Source organism: Anarrhichthys ocellatus, unplaced genomic scaffold (genome assembly GCF_004355925.1).
Source record: "Anarrhichthys ocellatus isolate YVR2014 unplaced genomic scaffold, GSC_Weel_1.0 scaffold395, whole genome shotgun sequence".
Taxonomy (NCBI): domain Eukaryota; kingdom Metazoa; phylum Chordata; class Actinopteri; order Perciformes; family Anarhichadidae; genus Anarrhichthys; species Anarrhichthys ocellatus.
Genome location: NW_022280369.1, coordinates 17,225 through 36,355, shown reverse-complemented (window position 1 = coordinate 36,355; position 19,131 = coordinate 17,225). Strand labels below are relative to the sequence as shown.

Sequence of the window (19,131 nt, the reverse complement as noted above, 5' to 3'; positions counted from 1 at the left end):
ATCTGTTGTTTTAGGGAAAGCTATATGATGAAACTTTTTTCTTTTGGACGGAGCCAAGCCAGCTGTTTCTTCCTGCTTTTATGCTCAGCTAGGCTAAACACGTCAAACACCAGTCACCTCACTGTTGGCCAACTGCAGCAGCCCGTATAATCGTACCCCTTTCGCGAGGACCGTCTTCCCAGCATCTTAGCAGTTACTTTTCCTCCTCCCTCACAGCCCCTTCCTCTCTCACTTTTAGGAATTTGTCATAGGAGACTCGGCGTGTTCATTCATCACATGTCTGTTCAATCTTCTAGCCATCATGTCAACGTCATAGTTGTGAGACACACAGGGGTGTTTATGAGCTTAGAGACAAGTCTGTGTCATGCTTGCGTAGGTTTGCCCCAAACATCACAGGGTGCCACACTCATTTACTTTTGTCTGGGTCACGATGCCACTAACACAGTATTGTTGGGTAAAGGAACGAGCGGGATGTAAGTTTACGCGGCTCCCTATGCTTTAGCCACCGTGACCGTCTTGCACCTTGAGAGGAATGAGCTATCAAATAAAGGCAAAAAACTAAATACGGGAAAAACATTTTACCATGTGCCTACTTGTGCTAATGTATATCTATTGATTCAAAGCTTACAAGGAATTATGGCTTCGTGCTGCTTTGTGTCGGGGCGCAGCGTGCTAGAAAAAGCCTGAGCGATGTGTCATCTGCTGTTAACGCCACAGCGCCTCATGATTACTATTGATCGCCGGTCTCGCTAGCTGCGTCCGTCTCCACGTCCATCTCTCATTGACTGGTCTTAAGGGGGCCATCTCTCTCTCTCCTGGTTGTTGCTGTATACACTCCCTGACACACGTACACACACACAAACACATTCTCACAGTATGGCGTTTGCCTACACTTACAAGTACGCGCTTTCGTGCAGGCACCCTTGGAAGTGCAGCGCTGTTTACACACAATTACAAGGAAGACACATTCACACGCTGAAATTCACTTTGTTTGCTCAGACTGAAAGCGTCATGTAGCTTTAATCAGGCTGTTCTCATACAGCGTTCCTCCGGGGGACCGCTGTTTCCTGTGATCACGGAAATGTATTAAAAATAAGACTATAGTCACGTAACGAGCTGGACTTTCGTAGAAAACGCACGAAAAATAAAGAATAACATTCGGTAAAATATACGGATAAGTATGACACGGATACGGATAAATTGTGTGCTGATAAGTTAGTTTAAGTGTCTATGGCTTTCATCGGTGGAATGAAGATGTTTCTGTGGTTCAGAAAAGGTTGCAAAAACTTAAGAAGTATTTACTAATGTGGGTCTGATAACTAAAAGTAACAAAAGACAAATGTCATCGGCGTTAATAAAAGTATAATTTAAGCGGTAACATGAACGTCAAGTTGCTGTAGATGTATTTTTAACACAGTGTTGGCAATTTAAAGTTGCAATAGACAAGTGTTTAGCTTTACTTCATCGGTCAGTAAATGTTGATTGCACAATGTAATGGCCACTGGCTTTAGTTTGCTTCCATATAAGCCTCACTTTCTCTATGCAATTCTGTCTGCTGCCGGGTACAATCTATCATTAGCTATTGGTATAGCTATCCCCAAGTTACCAAAGAGTAGCAATGGAAGTTCTTTGCAGTTATCCCCAGCAGCGGAAATGGTGAACAACCACAAATAACTGTGGTTAAAAAAAAATGCAGTGTGTCCTGTGAGAGCGATCCGGTTGTCTTTGCGACAGCGGTACCAACAGTGGCTGTGTTTCCGTTCAATTGTCGAGCCGATTTTAGACAAACTTTTGAAATGTCACAAAGAAAATAAATGAAAGGTGAATTAGGTGCGCTTGCATCAACTGGTTTGGAGCGAATATACTTGGCTATATAAAGCATAGTTTCATCAGAAGGTGGCGGTATTGGCTACGCATGGCTGTAATTAACCATTAAACAGAGTCGAATAAGTAGAGGTTGTGAACTGGAAACAAAACAAGTCAGATTTGCTATCTTACCAAACTACCATAGAAAAATGTAGAGTTCTTTAGGAATTTGTTTCAATTGGGCAAGCTGTAATTGTCCTTTTTATGTCAGCTAGTATTGGCCCGGAGATGAAGACAAGTTTTCTCTCGTTATGGGAATACGGGAAGACGTTGACAGCAGAAACAGTTAATCAGTGATCACTGCTTGAATGGACATTCTAGATGTCTACATGTGTACACATCAGGCGGCAACTTCCGGGTCTGGGGGTGAAGTCAATGTGGAAGTGTCTTAAAACATGCATTCTCTCTACTGACCAGCAGGGAACAAGTCCTCTGGTTGCAAAAAGAAGTCTGGTTGTATAGACGTCTATGAGGAAATGACTCTACTGTCTTGAGTTATTACCTCAGTAAACATTGTAAACATGAGTTCATGGTCTCAATCTCAAGTTTCAAGTCCTCTTCAATACAGCACAATGTTCATTTAGTAAATTATGGTCCATTTAGAGTCAAATAAACCTCCAGCCAGTTTACATTTAAAAAAAGTGTATACTCCACCAAAAACACACATTTCATTTATTTTTCTCTCTCTCTCACACACACACTTCACTCAATTACTCACTCACACACTCAGGCAGACCTTTACATTGCCAGGTGCTATCTTTGCTAACTAGAGACATTCAGTGGTGGGAAAAGGGAAGTGCAGCATTATGCCTACCCGCACTCACCACATCCTGGCATCCATGCATGTTGATAAAGTCTTTATCTTATAACCTGTGTATGTGTGTTTGGTGAAAGTGTGTGTAGTCCATCATGCATTGTGCCTGCTAGGACTAGTGTTCCAAGTGTTATCGTACAAACACGTTGCACTTGGGCATCTGCAAACGCACTTATTCGTGTGTGAGCTGTCTATGCCGGTGCATGTGTGTGTGTACTGTGTATATGTATGTGCGTTTGTGTGTGTGTATATTTTACTGTGGGTACCGCACTGTGCTGATATAGTACCTCATTAGCTGATGTGGACACTAATCTCCTTTGTGGCAGTCTTTCATGCTTAGCGCGGGATTTATAGGCGCCCTCGGTTATGGCGCCCACCTTTGCGCGCCGCCGCTGCCATACGTCAAGCTGTCGTCGGCTGACGCTATACTTCCTAAGCCCGCCCCCCACTCCTCCTCTACCTTTTAGGGTACACGTGGTCACGCCTGTTTGGCGGCATGCTGTCTCTGTGTTTTGCCCCCCCAATCTGTGGTGATAGTACACGATTAGATTTACTCTGTAACTGTCAGAATGACTTTTAAGGCCGTCGAAACCCCTTTAGTGTTGTTTTCTGGAGATGTTGGCTTATAGTGTCTAATTAGGAAAAACTACATGGAAAGTTTTGTAAGTTTTCTTACAATTGCCATTCTCAGGGTTTCCCCCGCATCTTAGAAAAACCCGCAAAACATTTGATAAAATCTTCCGGTCACTGAAAACACATGAAAAAATGAGAGGAAAAATATAAGAGATCCTGGAAAAATTGTGTCTCATCCTGGAAAATGATTTCAACATTCTCTTATTTTCCCACAAATTTTTCATTTTTCATCGTTACACTGTATCACATGCACCCAAACGCACCATATAGGCCCTACACATGAGCAGTGATGGCACACACACATGAGGATACACACTCGGGCTCCTTGACAGATGCGAATAGACACATGCACAGATGGAAACACACACACACACACAGACAGATGCAGCAGGACGCAAAAAAAAACAAACACACACAGGGGTTTGGTGTCCTAGTTTCCATCTGTGGAGAAGCTATTCTCTCTCTCTCTGGCTCTCTCCTTCACTCACTAACTCATCTCAGGGGGGGGGGTTCTTGCTGTGGTCATGTGACACTTTGCAAATGTGTGTGTGTGTGTGTGTGTTTGTGTGGATCAGAGCAGGCGTTTGTGTCTGCGTGTATGCATCCATGCTCATGTGCATACTGTATATTTCATTGTATGAATGGTTTTGTGTGAGTACACAGTATATGCGTGTCCATCCTGTGTGTATGTGTGTGTGTGTGTGTGTGTGTGTGTGTGTGTGGGAAGGGGGGGGGGGGTGTTCCTCCTCTCCGGTGCTTGTTTCACCATCATAGAGTGATCTAATACAGGGATTACTATGGGATTAAGGGAGTCTCTTATAAAAATAACGGCTCGCCGCTCGTTCCATTTGTTCTGCCGGTATCAACTCACTCTGACGACACCTCACAACAAAAAAAAAAAAGGTGAAACCCAATAAACTGCTACGGCAGGGAATGAAATGTGCTTATAGAGAGTAGTCACGGGAAGGCAGTTGAAACAATCTAACACGAAACATGGTGTAATCCTTTAAGTAAACCAGGAAATTTCATTCAACAGTTTAATTTTTCTTAAATTTGTTTTTCTTAATTATTTGTAACATGAATTGCAATGCTGAGAGATGTAATTCAGGCGTCAGGATCATTTTTTCGCCTCCACAGCACAGACATCCAGCAGATTTACAGTCGATGCAGAGACATGCAACTGCATGCATGCAAAAGGCCAAATGATAAAGCATCTTATTTATGCTGCAAGTATGGAGCAAATACACCACCAAAAAAAGCTAAAGGTTATTCAATCTGATTTTACTTCATCAGAGGGAACAACTCAGTCAAATCAAAGGGCATGCTTAGGAGTGTATACACTGTTGTTTTTGTGAGAGAAACTTAAATGTCAGGTAATACTTATTTTTTCTGCGGGTCTCTGCATGTAAACCCCTGCGCTACGTGACACCATTGTATAATCTCCATGCCTAATGAGCTGAACTCATTTTTTAAATGAGTTTATTGTACAACACAATCTAAAACGATGACATATCTGGAGAGTATCGTAACGTTTTTCTTAATGTTACCCATGGTTGTTTGTATTTCATAATGTGAAAATATCAACCCTCTAAACTAATTAACTGAGCTAGAGCACCAAATAGTAATAGTAATCCCAGGTAGGGAGCCTAACAGTTACAATGACTCAGCGCTGCCTTTCAGAGACCTGGTTCATGATGCAAACTTCATTGCACAAAATCTTGCAGTCATAAACCTCAATGCCTTCAGAATTTAAAGACCCCGCAGGAAAAACCCCCAACACCCCTAATGGCTAAAGAGATGTCCAATCCCTGACTACTACATGCTCAGGCCTGGTGATGAATTAGAAGGTTAATCATTGGTTTTGTACAGCCCAAAATCACAAATTTGCCTCAGATGGCTTTACAATCTGTACACATACGACATCCTCTGTCCCAGGACCCTCACATCGGAACAGGAAAAACTCCCCCAAAAAACTTTACAGGGAGGAAAAAAAAGAAGAAACCTTAGAGAGAGCAACAGAGGAGGATCCTCTCCCAGGATGGACAGAAGTGTGATAGATGTGTACAGAATGAACAGCATAACAGAGTTACAACACATTCAATGCATATGACAGAAATTATTCATATAATGAGAGTAGTAAGTATAATAATGATGGGAAAATTACTAATAACTAACAACAGTGGATATAGTATAATAATAATAATAATGATAATATAAGCAGCAATGGTATCGGTAATAGTAATGTAACTAATAATAATAATAATAGTAGCAGTGGGGATCAACGGGGCCATGGCAGGATGCAAGACCAGGGTCCAGATATAACCACGATCCACAGAAACCTGCGAGGCGAGAAAGCACAAAGACTCCAGTGAAGAAGCAAAGTCAGTAATGAGCATTAATGGGACATGAATTCATACAGAAGGAGAGAGAGAGAAGAGGAGAGAGGAGCTCAGTGTGTCCTAGGAAGTCCAGCAGTCTAGGCCTATAGCAGCTTACCTAGGGGCTGGTCCAAGGCAAACCTGAGCCAGCCCTAACTAAGCATTATCAAAGAGGAAAGTCTTAAGCCTACTCTTAAATGTGCTGAGTGTGTCTGCCCCCCCCCCGGACTGAAACAGGAAGCTGGTTCCACAGAAGAGGAGCTTGATAACTGAAGGCTCCGGCTCCCATCCTACTTTTTAAGACTCTAGGAACCACAAGCAACCCTGAATTTAGGGAGCACAGCTCTCTAGAGGGGTAATGTTGTACTATAAGATCCTTTAGATATGATGGTGCCTGACCAATTAGGGCTTTGTAGGTGAGGAGAAGGATTTTAAATTATATTCTTGATTTTACAGGGAGCCAGTGCAGAGAAGTTAATACAGGAGTAATATGATCTCTTTTCTTAGTTTTTGTTACTACACGTGCTGCAGCATTCTGAAACAACTGGAGAGATTTAAGAGACTTATCCGAGCAGCCTGAAAATAAGGAATTGCAGTAATCTAGCCGAGAGGTAACAAATGCATGAACTCATTTCTCTGCATCATTTTGAAATGTTACGTAGGTGAAAAAAGGCAGTGCTTGAAATTAGTTTTCATCTGGGAGTTTAAGTAGATATCCTGATGAAAGATAACTCAGATATTCTTTAAGGTGCTGCTGGATGCCAGCGCAATGCCATCTAGAGAACATAAAACACTTACAAGCTCTGTCGCAAATACGGCTACTCATTCTCAGCATGATAACTTTGTAATATACCATAAACCTATATGGTATAAAACCATGACGCTATTACTGAATACCGTAAACTTACTATAAGCATGATATTTTCCTATGGTCCTCCTTTATTGTATTCCTTCCCAAATAGCCTAAACCTAGACTATTTGGGAAGGAATACAATAGTACTAATAAATAAATAAATAATGATGTAAACAATTTTGAGGCCTTAAAAAAACCACAGAAGAAGAACAACAACAGTGAACTGGTCGGTATCAGGTGAGAGGTCAAGCTACATGCTTGTCAGCAGCAGCAGACAGCAGGTCACGTCAAGCAGCGGCAGGTACCTGAACATATGGTCGCACAATAGTTGCACTTGATCTTCCGCCAACGAAAAATGTCGGGCAGACTTATCAAAAACTCTTGGATCCATCTGGATAAAGTGAACGAAAAGCCCTCATGGGGTGAATGTTACGCCGTACACGCCGCCGACTGGCTGTTCGCAGAGGACACCGACGTGCCTCGATCAGCGATGGAGTCTGAATGGGATGAGTAAGTGTGGCTTCCATCCAACAACTCTTTAGGTTTAGCTAGCGCAGTTTTCACCAGCAACGGAGAGCAGTCACAGGGCCACTTAATGCTAAACATTCAACCTATTGAGCATTCAGTGCCAGTTTGCTTTCTGAACTGCTAGTTTGGCCACTCACATTTTTCAGTGTGTTACGTTTGACCTACAATGTCTCGGAAATTAACTTGTTTGTGTAGGGGAGAATTATGCTAGTTAGCGTTAGCTGGCTAGCTTGATGTTAGCGTTAGCTGGCTAGCTTGATGTTAGCGTTAGCTGGCTAGCTTGATGTTAGCATTAGCTGGCTAGCTTGATGTTAGCATTAGCTGGCTAGCTTGATGTTAGCATTAGCTGGCTAGCTTGATGTTAGCGTTAGCTGGCTAGCTTGATGTTAGCTAGCCGAGCTTAGCCGACACACTGCTTAGTCTTGAAAAGTAACGTAAAACAGCACAACGCTGTTATCCCGTGTGGACAATATTACAACATTGTTGTAGTTTATTATACAATATGTGTGTGTGTTTGAACGTTATGCTCTCCACATTAACATGTCCCATTCGGTTTTTGTGTTACAGCGTTAGCTTGTTGGCAAACACGGTAGCGTGTTTTGGGGCTATTCAATTTCGTATTATGTCAAGCAGATAACTCGCTATTAGTATGCCTGTTTTTAAAGGTGTGTACAGTATATAGGATGGCATTAGCTATTAGGTCGCTAACACTACCGTCACTTTATTATCATGTATAATGTGAAGCAGTGCAACTAAGGGCTTTGCATTCACTCCATGACCTGCAGAATATGTGTGAAATGTCCACAACTCATGCTATGATCATTTTAATAAAACATTTTTTCCTGAACTCTGACAAGCTCCTGTTTCGATTGGTTTCCTTATTATCTGTCTGAATTGGCACTATATAGTTTACAAAATTATTCTTGATTTTTCAAATGAAGTTAAAACATTTGCAGATGTGGTCACTGATGCAGAGGTCTGGAACCAAGCTCTTTTCTTGTAGCAGCATATGTAGAAGACTCCTGTTGCACCTCCACTGCTAGTTACAGTTTAGTTTTAAAATTGATTCATCCCTGTCTGTGTGCATGTGTGTAGTTTCAGCCCTGAAGAGAAGGACCCAGTAGATCCAAACGATGATGGATGGAGGTTTCCTTCTTCCCATGTGGATCTACTTCCATCTCCTAGTGCCTCATTCTCATCCCCTACATTACCTTGGTCACCACGCCACCGAGCTCCGTGGCCCCGGTCTCGTCATCGGAGAGCCAGGGGAGCTGCTGCATCCCACCCCTACAAGGCCAGAGGACACCGTTAATTTAGAGCACCCGTTAACAAGCGGTGCGGCGGCTGCCGCAATTGTAGCCGACGGAGATACAGGCCGAGAGGATACCAGCCGAGAGGATACCAGCCAAACGTAACGTCATGGGAGCACCTTCCTGTGGTCATCCAGCCTACCAAGTGGTACCAGGTTGTTGGGAGCATGCAGTGCAGCCACTGCAGAGGCGAGGGGAGACACCAGATGACATCCTGGATGTGCCAAAGGTGCCAGGTGCCCCTGTGTCTGATGCCGTATAGGAACTGCTATGCCAAGTGGCACGGTCAGAGGTGTTGAGTTCAGACGGTGGAAGCTCAGGGAGGAAAGGCATCGAAAGTTGAGGTTCCTAGTGCACCACATTTGTTTTTACTTTCTCTGAGTAGTTCCTTCAGAGTACAGGAAAAATTCTCTTCAAAAGTTCCTCTGGATAAATGTTTTCTTTAGGGGTTTGGTCAACTGGTTTGCACTCCATTATTATTCCCACTGGGATTATAGATTTTTGGTAAAACTATTTCTATTGAGTTTTTCCTGTTTCTACTTTTATTTGAGATAAGTTGCATGTGGTTGTTTGGCTTTATCTTTAGACCACTTACATTTAGGAGGCTAAATATTGTAGTGAAAAAGGGGTTACTGAACATTGATATCCAGAAGTCGCACAATGTAATGGGAAGCCAGTAAGACGCATACACATTCCTCACGTTGGCCACCTGCAAGATGGCGGCATGATTTCAGTATTTAGTTTAAACGTATAACTCCCAGTAAACATTTCATTTGGTTTAATATGAGATTCTGCTTTCCATCTAGCACTGCTGCATGTTCTGCAGTCGTTTGAGCTGCTTAACTTTTTTCGAGGTTATTCGTTGTATTGCTTGATCCAAAACCAAGATGTATTCCCGTTGTCTGCAGCGTCTCTGAATGAAAACGCACCCAGTGTAGTTTTGACAGAAGAAACAAAAGAACACGTTAAATGAATGTGGCTTCCATCTTGTTTTATTTTAGTTGGATTTCCTTTGCATCCAGGAAATTACCTGCAGCATGAGAAATAATAAACTTATTTTTCCCTGTAATAATTCACAAGTAAGAGCTTTTTATTCTTAGTCTTGAGTTGACCACGTGTGTTACTTTGGTTATTTACCGTCACAGTTCTGAAGTTGCCAGAAGGCCTCAACTTCAGAACTGTGATGGTAAATAACCAAAGTCAGCGTACAGTATGGGATTTGACGTGCAAGTCTACTTAACCAACAGTGGTGGAAAGAAGCATGCTGATGTGTTACTCGAGTAAAAAGTAAAAAATCGTGTTCTCCGGATTTGTGTTAAATTTACTGAATAAAAGTATGATTTAGAACGGCTTCTTTCTGTGCACCTTTTCTTGACTGAATGTTGTAACTGGTCTAGGTGGAGCTTCATCAAACGACCTCGACAAAGCACTGTACGAGCACTACATTTTAGATAGCGATATTTAGCGATACATAATGGACAATTTAGCTTTGAAAATGTTCTACGGGCCTTGACTTGACTTGTCGCAGTGAAAGAAAAGCACAGGCGTCGCAACATGAACCATGACGACGAGCCATCACAGAAGCAGCTAAATGGAATGCAGCCGTCATTTATTTAATCATTTACACCTGTGATCTTCCTACCGGGACATGTCGCTGTACTAGTACCTCAAAATTGTGCTTGAGGTAAATTTAAGTAGTTACGTTGACAGTTGAAACACTTAAACTATCAGTTGATTGACAGAAGATTACTCTGCAACAATTCAGATAATTGATTCACTGCTTTCGTCGGCCATTTATCAAGTAAACAAGTCAAACAATTGACGGTTCCAGGTTTTCTAGAATGAGGATTATTTGTCGCTTCTCTGGTTTGTATAATTGTAATTCTAATATTTTAGGGTTTTGAACTGTTGGTCGAACAAAGCTAGTAATTTGCCGATTACACTTTGGCAACTTGTGATGGGCACTTGTCAAACAATTCATCTATAAAGAATTTTATTACTAGTTTCAGCCCTTTTTTATATTCCATTCTAAATGTTTTATTATTAAATAACTTGATTTATTTTGCTTTTCTGGAAATGTTTCTCTTTGGACAGCATTTTGAATTCAGAAGTCGTCTCTCCTTTCGGTTAGATGAAATATCGGAGATAAAATTGAGAATCTATATTAACATAACAAAAGGATGCGTTCAAAGACCTCACTTCCTGTCCTGATAATGCACGGACAAGTAGACGGGTCCATCTAACAGCCTCGTCCACCTCGTTGGTCTGGCTGCAGAAAAATTACAGATTGGTGGATGTTTTCACCAAAGCTATAATGTTCTACATGAGGCAGTGTTGTGCTTTCTTTGCTGTGTGTGTGTATACAGTATGTGTATGTGTGTGTTTGAGCACACGTTCTCCCTCTCTCCCTGGTGGTACTGGGGTGTTTGGCAGGATAAATATAGCCGCGTTGGTGTAAAGCTGTTTTTCTCCTCGGCTTTTGTAGCTTTAATCGAAAGCAATCTGGAGGAGGGAGAAGTGGAAGGGGGGGGGTAGAGGAAGGGGTGGCCGATGCCAGAGTGTTTTATTTTAGCTCTCTTTTAAAGAGTCATCGGGGAGTGTTTAGGAGTAATGACAACCCTGGTGGCTGGAGGAGAGGGACCAACTCTAACCTCCTTGTCCTCCTCCTCCATCCTCCGTCTCTATTATTTCCCGCCCAGCTGGTTCTCCAGCTATTTTCCGGAGCTTTCAACCGCAGCTCACGGAGAAGATTACGTATTTTATGATTCCAAAAGACAAAACTCTTTAGAATGCTCACTTGAAATAATAATAATAAAAAACATTATTTAGAAAAAAAACTGATGAAGAACCAATTTGGGCAACATTGTTCTTGTCTCTAAATGAAATCAAGTGAAATTCTTAAAGGGAGCATTCTGCAGTGTTGCCAGTCTTTGGGGGGCAGAAATCACTGGACAGCTGTTGGACTGGACCAGAAAAAGGTGCGTGTGTTTTGCGCACTGAATTTGCAAAACTGAGCAAACTCCATCCACTGAGGAAGACTGTGAGATGCAGGAATAACTTGGACCTTGAGTTATGAGTCTTTTTAAAAAAACATTTGGTGGTTTTATTGTATTGCCTGTTGCCATGCAATTTCTCCCTCTTTTCTGGTATTTTTGATTAAGCGGAAAGTACGTTGATGCAGTCGATTGGCAACATTGTGGCCGTTTTATTCTTTTGTTAATTGATTGAGTTGTTTCTAAACTCTGTGCAGTGTGGCTTGTTTTTTTGGTAAATGAACAAAAAAAGAAGTTTGGAAAATGAATGTGGCATTTAAGGTACCAAAAATAGTTTGTCTCTGTGCTCATTATATGCATTGACACTCAAAAACACTTTATTGTTAATCTTTAAAAAAAAACTGCCTGTCAATCAAAGTTTCTCTGGGGGACACAATGTGAAATGATGATTTTTAAGAGAAATATGAGCTGGAATTCAAAATGAAGACTAGACATGAGCGTAAAAAAAAACCGATCTGAAATTGGACTCTCCGCTGTAGCGCGCCAACGTATAGTCGGTGTGCATATGTGTGACGGGACAAATAGAAAGCAAGAAGACGGGAGATATTGCTTTGGCAAGCAGGTTGAATATCCTCTCGTTATCCAGTTGGCGTTGTGTGCTTCCATTTGGAGGCCAGACGCAGCCCACACTGGAAGCCAAGCTGCTCCCTGGTACAACTGCCACCATGTTGATCTTGGAAAAAAAGAAAGCCTTCTATAAAAGCCTTTTTTTCTGCACAACTCATTGGCAGCAGTGCAGCTCTTTAGGAAGTGCAATGTTCTATCTCCTGTTGGACAGTCGGGCATCGGATAAGCGGTTGTCAACGTGTTGGGCTGCTGCAAAGAATAGTTCCTTTCTGTTGGAACCATTACTGTGATACCAGTGTCGGACGCATTACTTATCTCCGACAAAGCAATGCTCCTAGTCTCTAATCTAATCTCTACCCATGCCCTCTTTTTTTTTTTTATGAACTAGGTGATCTGGGTGTGTAATAACTGCCGGAAGCAGCAGGAGCTCCTGACCAAGCCGGGCGAATGGTTCACCGGCCCGGCCGGGAAGCCCGCCGGACTCGGTTCGGCCATCAGCGAGCCGTCTGTGTGCCAGACGATCGGCGACAAGAAACTTCGGTCTCGCTCCCAAGCGCCCCTGTGCTCCACCGCGGTGATCCAAGACCCCAACCGACCCGGTGCGCCTGGGACCGTGCCCGGCACCGACACCCGGTCGCGCAGTGAACCACCACGAGATACGTAAGCTGAAGCAATTGTTGTAGGACAAGACGGTAGTAAGGGCAGCATTCAAACTGATGAAATATTCAGTTTTGCTAAAGTGATGCAAGAAAGGTATCAAACCCAAACCAACATTTGACATGATTTAACCAGGTGGCAGCCTCCGGGTTTGAAAGGTGAAGCCAATGTGAAGTACCTTAAACCTGCATTCTTTCTTATGGCCAGCAGGGGGCGACTCCTCTGGTTGCAAAAAGAAGTCAGATTGTATATAAATCTATGAGAAAATGACCCATAAGCTTATGGACTACAGTTTTGAATCCCCGAGTTCAGCATTTTGGCTGTCGCCATCACGTTTTTTTCTGCATCCAGAAGTGACACGAGAGGGTGGAGCTAAGCTCAACCGAACGCTGAATATGACATTTTTAGTTGACCAAAATGTTACAATTAACTTTCATGAACTGAAAATACACTGGGAAAGGGTTGAAGTTTTAAGACAACAATACGGACAACACCCTGACCGGACACCACCGTGGTTGCGACCTGTCAATCACAAGGTAGCCCTGCCCAAAAGCATTATCTGCTTTATGGTTTATTTTACTCTAAATGGGACCATAATTTAATAAATGAACATTATGCTGTAATGAAGAATACTTTAAACTAGGGATTGAGACCATAAACTTATGTTTACAATGTTTACTGAGGGAATAAATCAAGTGTAAAGTAGGGTGATTTTCTCATAGACTTTTATACAATCTGACTTGCTTTTGCAACCAGAGGAGTCGCCCCCTAATGGTCATTGGGAAGAATGCAAGTTTAAGACACTTATCAGAACCGGAGGTTGCCGCCTGCTCCAAACCCAAGATGATCAGGGTAATTGGACTTTAGAAAAGCTCATCCACAGAAGTCATGATTATATTGTTTATCACAGGCAGAGTTTGACTAACCATGACTAGTACAGTGAAATGTGAAATTGGTGGAGTGCCCCTTTTAAAATTGCGTCCTCTTAGCCACCAGGAAGAAAACAGCCCTTGTAAAATGTGTTAATATTTATATAATCGCGCATTATCTCCTGCATTCATCGTATGCTTTTTTTAAATTTATACAGCGGTGTCTCTAAGCGGCCTGTGTCGTTGTTTCCTATGCCACTCTGATTGTAATGGAAGAATGCAGTCAGTTCCAAAACACCGGATAGTAGAATGTGCCGGCACTCGTGACTTTCTGTCAGTGGACCCCGAATGCTAACAATGAAATGTTTTTCTCTCTCCCTTCCCATATTGGTTGCTCCCCAGGAGAAATGGAAGGGGAGGCGGAGGAGCTGGTCGGGGAGAGCATCACCCGGGTCAGCCCAGACTGCAGACCCAGGTCTCCATGGACCGGGACCTCCGGGGGGAGTCCAGGGAGCGCAGGGAGAGCCGGCGGCTGTCGAAGGGACGCTCTTTGGAGCACGATCCTGTGGGAGGAGTCAGCGGGGTAAGGCGGACAGAAGAGGGGGGCTACTATCACATGGACCACAGCGGTGCCCCCCCTCGCCAAGCAGGGCCGGTCCCACCTGGAGGCCGGGGCCACCCTGTGCAGGGTCACGGCGGGGGTGTGGGAGGGGAGGTTGGGGATGGCGTGCGACCCGGTCAGAGGACAGTGGGTGGGGTGGGCGGGCCACACGAACACACCCTCGCTCAGCAACCCCTTCCCCCTGAACTCAGAGAGCCTCCCAACTCGGCCCCCAGCCAGGGGCCCATGGTGAGACGGACCAAACGGGAGAAGGCTGAAAGCATGCTGCGCAACGACTCGCTGAGCTCCGACCAATCGGAATCTCTGCGCCCACCACCGCCGAGGCCCTACAAGTCGAAGCGGGGGCTGGGGGCCGGGGGGAAGAGGCAGACCAGCGTCAGCAGTTCGGAGGAGGAGGGAGGGACCACGCCCGAGTACAGCAGCTGTGAAGACGCCGAGATCGAAAGTGTCAGCGAGAGAGGTGAGAGACGATGCCAATCGTCGCCTTTTTTTGCCTAAGTAAACAAACTGCCTTTAACTTCCACCAGGAGGGTGTGGAAAATATCGACATCTGTCAGTTCATTCATTTGTTTATCCATCCATCACACGAGATATCTGAGGCAATTTATATTTTTGAGAACATTCACCACTGCAGTTTCTTACACTTTTAGGACCAAGGAGGTACTTTTAACTACAGGTTAAAAAAAATCTAAATCACCACACACGTATCTCTTAGATCACGTGTTAAACTGATGCAACAATAATAATCTTTATTTGTATAGCACATTTCATACAGACCATGGAGCTGAATAAAATGAATAAAAACAGAGAATCTTTGGTCCGAAGAAAGCATGAGTTTCACCCCTTCCATTTTAAGTGTAATTTAAAGAATGTCAACAGATGAAGTGGTTAGACATAAGTGTTTATTTGCAACTTTAAGCAGCTTCCTCATATTCTCTGTGTAGTGTATTGTGGGACAATAGTGTACACCTACGGCACACTTAAAAATCTGACGTTTCTTTGCCTGTGTACCATATTTTTGAGAATACTTAATTTTCTCTCTTTCCGGTGTGAGAATGTAAGTATGGAAGTTGCACACAGCTATACGTTTAGAGAAAGAGAATTTCCATTGATAGCGATGCTCTCCTGTCATATGAGACACCGCAGAGGAAGTAAAACGTGGAGGCACACCACGAATGAAGGTACCATTGGCTAATGCTAAAGTACATAACAAGTATTATTACTGTAGCGCTGCGTGGATCAATTTCAACACACAGCCAAGCTAGAAAACAACACAGTAGTGACTACAAACTGACAAATCCAAAAGGTGTGGAAGAAAGAAGTGAGTGAACTTAAAACCCGGCCGACCAACAAGTAGCTACCAAACAGCTACAGCACAGTGGCTGTTATTGGAAGTTAAGAAAGATTGCTCGAGATTAATGCAAATTGTTTTACAAAATGCTTTTCCTTGTTAAATAACTTGAAACTTCACAATAGTACAGCTTGTCTTTAACCGACTGTATTCGGTTTAATTATTGCAATGTATGCGTTATGAGGCAATGCATTTTGTGTGTGTGTTTGAACACTCCCACTTTACTGCTGCATCATGGGAGGTGAATGTAAGAAGTTAGAGTGAGCTATTTAGCCTCACTGTGCCATCTTCAGACATATTTGAATCCTCCCTTTACCCCTCTGGGTTCAGTGATCAGAACAGGTAAGTTGCTCAACAGCATTTCTTAAAATCTGCGGAATTCCACACCTCAAGTACTCGAAAACAAAAGCGTCTCACAAGCTTTCTAAATGATATCTGAACGTCAGAGTGAGCAGCTTCACAGAATACCAGCGTGCACGTTAACGAGGGCGTGCGAGCCTGTGGGTGTCTCTGAATGCTTCCCCGTGTGTCAAATTGTATTGTTTTCAGCTGAGCCCTGAGGGGCAGGGTATCCCACACTGGGCGTACATGGTAGTGTGTGTGTGTGATGGGGCAGCGTGACCCCAGTTGATCCCGCATGTGGCATCACATTGCCAACTACGTCTCCAAGCCTTGGAAACAAACTTTAATGTCATGTCCAAGCTGGGTCATGTCACTTCACTAGTAACCACTTCAAGGCACTCTGGCTCACTGCTGCGTGTCCAACTAAACTGTGGTGTTTGAGGATGGAGTAGTATTCTACTATTCTTTTAATTCTAGTAGACCTCCTTGCTAGAACCTCCGGTTCTTTAAAGTAAAGCCAATGCGGAAGTGCCTTTAACTTGCATTCTCTTTAATGTCCACCAGGGGGCGACTCCTCTAGTTGTATAGAAGTCTATGAGAAAATGACTCTACTTCTCTCTTGATTTATTCCCTCAGTAAACATTGTAAACATGAGTTTATGGTCTCAATCTCTAGTTTCTAGTCTTCTTCAATACAGCATGATGTTCGTTTCGTAAATGATGCTCCCATTTATAGTCAAAACAATAAAGCTGTGTATGCTTTAGGGCGGGGGTACCTTGTGATTGACAGGTCGCTATCAGAGTTGTATGCGACATACGTCACTCCACCACAGTCCAAATAAGGTCACTTAGGTTCACCGGCTGCAAAAAAACAAGATGGCGACAGCCAAAATGCCAAATTCGAAGCTTCAAAACCATAGTCCAAAAACCAATGGGTGACATCACGACAACTACATCCACTTCTTATATACAGTCTGTATTAGGGGTGGAACAATACACGATTGTTATATTTATAGCCATGGATATGAGACCCTACTCTAGAGTGGAACACCCAGGCAGAACAAACATGCTTAATGTTATTGAGCCCTGTGACACTACTCATTCACAAGCCCATTTCACCAAACCATAATTCCTGCTTTGTAAAAGAAAACAAAAGCCCAAACAGAGAATCAAATGTCCGAGGCACCCGCTGTTCCTCTGACAACAGACAACCGGACGTCACGGACTACACAAAGCTAACTGACTGTAACGACACGTTACCTCACTACTGAATGGGAGATTAACAGCCATGTTCTTCAGACACGCCCCCTTGAGTCTCACCAGCGAGGATTTGGTCTTTCTGCATTTTTGCTGTATTGAAAACCTACCGAACCGTGGCACCACTGTGTCGTATTAAACCGAACCGTTACACCCCTAGTCTATATGGTTCTGACACTTCCACAAAAAGAATATGTCATATGTCCATAAACAGAGTTCACCCCCAGAAATAATGCTACTTCTTTTGAAGTTGTTTGTATGCCTTTGATTGGTCATCCGATGAATGATTGTCGGTAATACACCAACATCAAACTTTATAGGAGAGCTGGCCCTTGATGAGCATATCAATCGAATGAGCATACATCATTTTTCTAACAATAAAAGGTGTTGTATAACTTGTTTCATTTTTAGACAATCACTATGTCTCTCTGTCGTTTTTACTTGCCCCTACATCACGTATTTACCAAATACACTGTAGCCACGCTCATGCTACATTAAACCACCCTCTGATCGATAAAGCAGCGTTGTTGTGTCCCGAAGAGAAAGAGGGAGCGCCGCACTCGGCACCAGCCGGGCCTGGACCCAGACCAGGTCCCCTTTGACATCGATCAAGAGGACGTTTAGGATGAGAGTGTTCTGTCAGGCCAGGTTTTTTTTAAACAACACCGGCGTGGCAGCGAGATGCTGCTTCCTTTTTTAGCTCGAGACCGAAGCCAGCTCCGCTCCGAGATACGCTTGCTGGCAGCCGAGAAGCGTCCAGGCATGTAAATCATTGTAAGATCAGCTTAGGGAAACGCACGCGCGTGCACACACACACACACACACACACACACACACACACACACACACACACTCACACACACTCAAATATGGAGTCAGTCACAGTACAGTAGATCCTATTATGATCTGTTCAAGTATCCTCCTAGATGCTACCAACTCATCCTCTAATAGGAAGGAAGGCAGGAAAAAGCACAACCCAAATATGATAACGCATCATAATACAATGCACCTTGATTCACAACTTTTGTTTTTCAACTGCTTATCCCAGAGTTTCCCAGAGTTTATCCCAGACCTCTGCTTATCCCAGAGTTTATCCCAGACCTTTTTATAGACCCCCAAATTCTGCAGCACTTACTAAATTTGTAAAAAAAAAAGCTGTCCCAAAGTTCCATCCATCCATCCATTTTCCACCGCTTATCCGGGGTCGGGTCGCGGTGGCAGCAGGTCAAGCAGGCCGACCCAGACCTCCCTCTCACCGGCAACATGTTCCAGCTCATTCTGGGGGATCCCGAGGCGTTCCCAGGCCAGCTGGGAGATGTAATCTCTCCAGCGTGTTCTGGGTCTTCCCCGGGGTCTCTTCCCAGTTGGACGTGCCTGGAAAACCTCCAGTGGGAGGCGTCCAGGAGGCATCCTAATTAGATGCCCGAACCACCTCAGCTGACTCCTTTCGACGCGAAGGAGTAGCGGCTCTACTCCAAGCTGATGACCGAGCTCCTTACCCTATCTCTAAGGCTGAGCCCGGCCACCCTACGGAGGAAACTCATTTCGGCCGCTTGTAGCCCGACCTTGTCCTTTCGGTCACGACCCAGAGTTCGTGACCATAGGTGAGGGTAGGAACGTAGACCGAGTGGTAAATTGAGAGCTTTGCCTTCCGGCTCAGCTCCCTCTTCACCAAGACGGTCCGGTGCAGCGCCTGCTTTACTGCTGCAGCAGTGTCCCAAAGTTATGACTGAGAAATCTCTGTTGGAGGGCGAGGTTTAGCTAACGGTCAATTAGCATTTACTGGTCAAAGTGCAGATATTCCATTTTAATAGATTCAATATAGATTGATTGATACTTTAATACTCTACTGTAATGGAATAACGCTTGCTCTAAATGGACTTAAAAAGAGGACATATTTCACATATTAATTATATACATTATTTTAAAGAAAACAAATTTTTTTTAAGACAATATGGAGCTAGATTTTGTGGTGCGCCCTCTAGTATTTTCTCAGTTTTTTTTCCCCCCAGTTTTCTGTTCTTAAACCTTT

General features: G+C 43.6%; 1 protein-coding gene across 1 annotated transcript in view; it reads left to right on the top strand.

The window, feature by feature from the left end:
- LOC116401360 (regulating synaptic membrane exocytosis protein 1-like) overlaps positions 1-19,131 on the top strand; it is a gene marked incomplete at its 5' end in the record, with an annotated part of 45,287 nt that overhangs the window by 9,063 nt on the left and 17,093 nt on the right. The window contains 2 exons of the mRNA XM_031879719.1: positions 12,391-12,662; positions 13,931-14,610. Coding sequence (XP_031735579.1) covers positions 12,391-12,662; positions 13,931-14,610 — 952 coding nt within the window. The remainder of the gene's footprint in view (positions 1-12,390; positions 12,663-13,930; positions 14,611-19,131) is intronic.